At 35.1% G+C, this 7297-nt stretch overlaps 1 protein-coding gene across 1 annotated transcript; it reads left to right on the forward strand.

Annotated features, from left to right (window-relative positions):
• Window positions 1-527: 527 nt before the first annotated feature.
• Window positions 528-6352, forward strand: LOC113762176 (peptidyl-prolyl cis-trans isomerase FKBP53-like). The gene is made up of 11 exons (XM_027305490.1): window positions 528-585; window positions 723-796; window positions 1330-1553; window positions 1822-1970; window positions 2329-2692; window positions 2912-3136; window positions 4577-4802; window positions 5035-5122; window positions 5208-5249; window positions 5338-5386; window positions 6036-6352. Exons 1-11 carry the CDS (start codon window positions 573-575, stop codon window positions 6115-6117), a joined length of 1536 nt encoding a protein of 511 aa, XP_027161291.1. The 5' UTR covers window positions 528-572; the 3' UTR covers window positions 6118-6352.
• Window positions 6353-7297: the final 945 nt, after the last annotated feature.

Raw genomic sequence — 7297 nt, forward strand, 5'->3', positions numbered from 1 at the left:
CAGTGCAAATGTCAGAAATCTCAGGGGAGGTCTGCAATTTTCCCTTTTCTTTATTAAGATAATCTATGCAATTTTGTATGTGATCCTTCGTAGATTCAGATAAAACATAAAAAGTTAAAACTTCAATTCTAATTTTCAGCTCACGCCATTGAGCAAGTTCATTTGTTAACAAAGTTTTACGACTCGAATGACACCAACCTCCTTATTGGTGAATTTTTTTAAACAATTGTTTCTTAATCCAAGAAGAAACCACATATTGATATATTACTTTGTACTGACAAATTGGCTATTTAAGGGGCAATTACTAGGGCAGGGTTAGGTTAGGGTGTGATTACTAGGACAGGATTGGGTTAGACGTTGATGGGATGAATAACAAGTAGTATGACGTTGCAGGTTCAAAATTTTTCACTTAACGAAAAAAACGGTGCCGTATCTTCAACAGGTGACACGTTGCTTTCCATGTCAGCCTCTTGGTATTTAGGGGTTATTAGGGTTTAAGAGCCAATAAAACTTCCTTCTGGACTTAACAGAGGGTCTTGGCTCTCCGCTGCAACTGCTGTTACTCAAGAAGAATGGCGTTTTGGGGTCAGTTCCTTGTCATCTGTTTTCGTTTTTTCTTATTCCTTTTTATCTGCTTTTCTTTCATTAAGCATGAGATTAACATCCAATAGGGAATTAAGCTATAAGGTGCTTTCTATTATTTTGTTTGGCTACTTGCCTAGGGATTGAGCTGAAACCAGGAAAACCTTATGTTCATCATTTCGGTGATGACCGGGGGAGACTTCACTTATCTCAGGTTTTTTTCCATTTAACTCCATCTACACTGTTCACTTAGTTATGTAATTCTCGTTTTATTTTCTTTTCTCACAATTCAATTTATTATATATAGCACTGTGTTGTTCAATTTTTCATGGGACGTAATCTGTACCTGCTAACAATTTAGGGAGACAGGTTTACTTGATTTTGGATTTGGATTATGCTCTCCCGCATATGGGGTGAAATATTTGTTGTACTAGACTCCTGCTCTTAAAACCACCCTCTAAACCATTTCTAACCCTATTTGTCGTTGTAAAGTTTCGTGCTCTTTGCTTCAGCAGGAATGCATTGTTCTGAGAGGTGAGGATGACTTTGCTTTGAGATTTCATACTTTATTTTCACAAAATTTTATTTTTTTTGTTAACTTGTTGGCGCTCTCTTTTGGATCAAAACTTCATTAATGGACTCAGATGGATTGCATTGCTGATGTTTGTATTCTCAATTTCCGATATGCTTTACCGTGCTGTTTTGGTGTGTGCTTATTTCATTATATTCGCTTTGCCATGAATTCAGGCTACTTTAGGCTCAGGTAAGTCATCCAAAAAGACCATAGTACAATGTAATGTTGGAGATAAGAAGCCAATTTATCTATGCTCGTTGCTTCCTGAAAAATTGGAGAATTGCGCACTGAATCTTGAGTTTGAGGAAGATGAGGAAGTTACTTTCTCGGTCATTGGACCTCATAGCATCCATCTCTCTGGTTTCTTCTTTGGTGAAACCGAAGATGATGGTGTCTTGTATCCTTTTGACATGATTGATCAATTCCATTCGGTTTTTATTCTTTTGTGGTGGGCTTAATTATGATTTAAAACACATGCAACTAGATGCTCGGTTTTCTTCTGTGCCTGCTTTTTGTATCCTTTTGACATGATTGATCCATTCCACTCGGTTAATTTTTTTTTTTTGTGGTGGGCTTAATTATGATCTAAAACACGTGCAACTAGATGCTTGGTTTTCTTCTGTGCCCGCTTTTTTTCCATGATTTTCCTTCACTATGAATTGAAGAGATCATTATGAGGGGCATGTTCTTGAGACTGAAAGTGAAACGGATGATCCTCTTGATTATGATTCTGAAGATGAAGATGAGGATGACTTCATTGATGATGATGATGATCTTGAGATGTATCCATCTTCACCTATCCGCAACAGTGGAGGTATTTCTCTTGTGTTAGTTTGGGATTTTTTTTTTTTGGCTGGAATTTGGTTTCAAAGAGTTCTGTATATTCATTAACCTGCTACTTGCAAGGAAATTAATAAACTATGAGTTGAGAAGTTATATATTAAAGAGAGCTGGGCAAGTGGTTATTTCATGAGCCTGAAAACGTAAGAAGTCACATTTAATCTTTTTGGAACTTTGTTGATGGCTCTTTTGTTAACATCTTGTATATTATATTTTTATTCCATCAATGTTCTAAAATGAAGAATGTATGAAGATCTGTATGAGTAGTATTATTCAGTAATTAACTTGTTATTTCTTCCCCTATGCCCTCTTTTCATGTCTTCTTAAAAAAGTTAAAATTGAGGAGATAGTGGATGATAAGAAGCCCACCAAGGAAGTCGCCATATCTAAGCAAACAAAGAAAAAGGGAAATCATGAAGGGGAGTCCGATAAAAAGGAAAACTCAGGCAAGGAGCTTGTTGTCAGGGGTACTTCTGTTACTCCCATATTGGAAAGTGAAGATGAGGATGGCTTCCCGATTTCTTCCCCTGGAAAAAGGAAAAAGGATGACTTGATTACCAGAGTAACTGCAAATGAAACTCAGGATGATAATGCTGGTGAGGAAGCGATACAAAAGAAAGGCAAAGATGATTTTGCCCCTAACAGAAGCTTAAAGAGAAAGGCTGATGTTGTTGGCCAAGATGATGAGCACTCAAGGTAAAGAGATTTTCACTTCAGAGAAAATACAAAAGATCCTGGAAAACTTGTGATGCATGCAATGCATAATTTTGATCTTTAATCTGCCAATTACAATGCTTATTCAGAGTTTTGCTTCATTTCAAGCTGATTGGTTCACCTGCACTTAATAATTAGTTGCTTTACAAACTAATATTTGTTTGCTCTTGTACGAATTCCTTTTTTATTCACCATGAACAGGGAAATTGGTGAATCACGTGATAATTTAGCTCAAGTCGACAATGCAGCTCCAGGAATTGATACCAAGCAAAAGAAAAAGAACAAAAAGAAAAAGATTGCTAACAAGGAGGTAATAGCACACGAAACCAATGGCAACAATGATTTCTCCAAAGAGGAGAATTCTGGTGATATGGTGCAAAAGCGAGTAGCTGACATGGGAAATGTTCTGGAGCCAAATACTGAAAGGTGAAATTTGTGATTAACTATTGCGAAATTTCATAAATTATCTGCCAAAATGAAACATCTGGTCTTTTGCACTAAAAGAGTCGCATCTTTCTGTTGCTTGTAGCACTTAATGGGGCACATAATATCTAGGGATAATTTCAGAAACCCCCCCTGAGGTTTCATGAAATATCACCTAGCTCCTTTGAGGTTTTCAAAATCTCACTTAGCACCCCTCGAATTGACATTTTGGTAACATTGTCACCCTTCTAACCAAAAGTAATATTAAAAAATTCATGTTTGAGGAGAGAGATTATTTTAGTGCCTTTAATACCCTTAGCCTATAGAAAAATGAACATTTTACAAACCAAGGAAAAAAAGTACTAAATTGGAACCATCTTAAAAGTGAGGAGATGAAAATTAATAAGATTTTATGTTACAGCCAATAGTCATTTCTATAGTAGAGAGAGACAGTAAAAGCAAATATTTTTTTAAACCATTTCTATAAATAAAACCCTCCATAGCATTGAAGGCAATTAGCATGTAAAAAGCATACATTTGAGCCAAAAAAACTCAGCAATAGATGAAATTCAACTTCAATATCATACAGAGAATATACTCAAAATTGACAGACTTTTTTATGGGTATGAAATATGAAAATTTTATTATAAAAAACTCAGAATTTGAAAAACTGCAGTTCGGAGTTTTAGTTACTTTATTTCTCTTGCGCTCTACATGAATAGGAACAAATAACTAAATAAATAAATAAAGTTGTGAAACACAAAAAAAGGGGAAAAAAAGAACCTGCAGCTATTTTTCTCCAAATGCGCTGAATATTTCATTGATTAAATCCTATATTTCATTGACATTTAGAGAAAGAAAAATAAGTTTAGAAAATTTAAATATGAGGGTATTATTGACAATTCATCACCTTTGATATTAGCATATGGCCCTACTATCACTTCAAGGGTGCTAAGTGAGATTTTGAAAAGTTCAGGGGAGCTAGGTGATATTTCATGAAACCTCAGGGGAGGTTTCTGAAATTATCCCTAATATCTATCTTTGTTTGAGGAGGTGCATGTAAATCTTTAATTACATGTTATCTATAATCTGGCATGATTAGCATGTCATGTTATGGTGAAGTAGTTATCACTTGATACTTTTCTCTCTAATTTGATGATTTTCCCAATGTGCCCCAGGGGGGTTGGGAGAACAACCATTTAGAAAAAAGACCATTACCTTTTTAGCATGCCCCAAGAAACTGATTTAGTTGTTGAGGCTAACAGGGGATCAAATACATTACCCCATAGAGGTTTTCTATGGATACATTTTATGTTCATGTGTGCTACAATTGGATCATTAATTATTTTCTCATCTGTTCATGACTTTATTTCCTTACAGTGATGATTGAATAGGACCAAGCTTTTAACTAAATTACCGTGGTACTATGGTGTTTCACTCCAGGGAGAAGGAAAAGAAAAACAAGAAGAAGAAGAAGAAGAAGAAGCAGGAGACAGCGGTGAGTTCAGATCCTGGGCAAACCATTTCAGATAAGATTGGGTCTAAGATGGAGGTAGAAGAGAAGGCTGAAAATAAGTCACTTCAAGTGAGGTCCTTCCCTAATGGGTTGGTCATAGAGGAGTTGGCCATGGGTAAACCAGATGGCAAAAAAGCTACTCCTGGACGAAAGGTGAACTTTTAGCTCTTTATGAGTCATATGGGCATGGCTATAAGTGTTCTAAGTTTTAACCCCTTTCTGCCAATAAGGAGGAGATATGAGAAAAATGAAAACAAAAGCCTTAAGTGAGAGGAGTTGGTGATTTGTGTTGTGCTAAAGTACTTCCAGACAAAGCTATCATTAGTGCATGTGGTAATATTTAGTATCGCTGTTAATGAGAGTTATTTTTTTGTTCAATATACAGGTTAGCGTCCTATATATTGGAAAACTGAAGAAAAATGGCAAAATATTTGACTCTAACATTGGAAGAGCACCATTCAAATTTCGTTTAGGTATTGAATTCTTTTGCATGAACTTGTGACTGCAGTTTGGAACCTTATCAGTTCTCTCAGTTAATATACGTGTCTGTGCTAACAGGCATTGGACAAGTCATTAAAGGATGGGATATTGGTGTTAATGGTATTCAAATAAACTTTTTCCTGATTTCGATAGTTGCTTTCCAAAATTGAGAATGAAACTGACATCTTCTAACTCTTAAAATCACCAGGCATGCGCACTGGGGACAAAAGAAGGCTGACAATTCCACCAGCCATGGGGTATGCAATTGTTCATTTTTTAATGTAATACTGTTGAATTGCAGTTGAAAACTTGAAATTTCAGCCAGTTAAAATTTTCATATATAGCAGTAAAAATATCCTATAGAAAACATTTACTATGCTGCTACTCATGTTGATCAAATAAGGTGGGTGAAAATAGGTGGAAAGAATAGAAGGCAGAGGTGAAAGAACCATAATTGCTTTTGTTGATAATGAAGTAGTTGGATCTTAACCATTCCAGACGTCCACTTCTTGGGAGCAAAACTTATCTTAGCTGGTTTATAACAAATGTACCAACATTTGGAAGAAAATATTGTTCCATTCTTAGTGTTTAGCTTTTGGTAGCGATATTGGCAGTCCACATGATTTAATATGTACTGGCAATCCGCTTTTCCTTATGTTTGTGGAAATTACTAAGAGGATGGTTTGCCAGTGCCAAAAGTGAAGTGCCAAGGTTGCCACTGTGTTTATTTTGAGTTGTACGGTCTCTTCATAATTCTCATAGAACTTTAGCATGATTAAACATAATTTTCTTTTCATCTGCTTATTGCACTAGAATTTTTTAATATTCCTTTCGAGTCGGTATGTGTTCTTTACTGTTTTGAATCCATCCAAGTAATATGCTTGACAAAATTGTTCCATAATGCAGTTATGGAGCTCAAGGTGCTGGTGCAGCTATACCACCAAACTCCTGGCTGGTTTTTGATGTTGAGTTAGTTGATGTGAATTGATGGGATTTGTTTCTGGACAGTTACATTCCTTTTCTGAAGAGTGGAACATTTTCCTGCGAGAATTTTGCTTCCCAAATTTGTTACTGTTTGTACAGTAGTTGCAAGCAGCAAGCTCATTAATTAGACCCCAAATTTTGTTGGAATTTTTCGAGTGTTAATGTCATATATACCCTATGGTGTCGAAAAACAGTTGCCCAAATAGCAGAAGCATTTTCTATGAGAAAATATAATTGATATGGGATTTCCATATTATGTTTCAGATTTATCTTCATGGAGTAATTAGATTATGAGTAAATTGCGAGAATAGTCACTAAACTATTTGAAGCGGTACATTTTTTTTTTCCGGTCAAAAGGTCACTCAACTCTCTAAAACGTATCTTTTGATTCATTCATTGTTAAGTCAATCCAAAATGACGGGCGACCTAGAACATTTTTGTCCCTAAAAACTTGGAATGCAAGTCGAATGTGCATCTTAGTGGTTGGTTACGAGAAAAATTAGCTAATATGACTTAAAAGGTTCATTTTAGACAGTTGAGTGATCTTTTGGATAAGTAAAAAAAAGGTTCAATGATCAGATCATGCTATTTTAAATAGTTTAGTACCTATGATCACAATTACTCCTAAATTTATGTTTGGAATTACTTTTGAAGTTTTTAAGTAGATATAAGGGATAATTCCAGAAACCTCCCCTGAGGTTTCTGATAATTTCACTAAGCTCCCTTGAGGTTTTCAATATTACACTTACCTCCATTGATGATAGACAATGACTATAATAACCTTCATAATTTTTCAAAATATAAGCCATTAATAAAAAAAGGGGAAAGATAACAGAAAAAAGGAAAATGAAAAAAGGAAAACAATTTTTCTTGACCAGACTTGTGACCAAATTATTTCTACCATGACCATTAAATTGTAACCTTTTATTTCTCAAATATGCTAATCAAGAAAGATGTCTCCTTCTTTCTATCACTCAAATATGCCATTGTTGTTGATGATGATAGAAGCAATCATCTCTACCAATAACCCAATTGTTCATATCGTTGAACATAAAAAAAGCTATTGGATTACGAGAAAGTATAATTTGATAGATTGTACTAAAACTACTACCCCAAACTTGCACTTTGTTGATATTTTGTCTGATTCCTCTTAATAGACATCAAACTTGTTCTCAATAAAATTG

This window comes from Coffea eugenioides, chromosome 2 (assembly GCF_003713205.1).
Source record: "Coffea eugenioides isolate CCC68of chromosome 2, Ceug_1.0, whole genome shotgun sequence".
Classification (NCBI taxonomy): domain Eukaryota; kingdom Viridiplantae; phylum Streptophyta; class Magnoliopsida; order Gentianales; family Rubiaceae; genus Coffea; species Coffea eugenioides.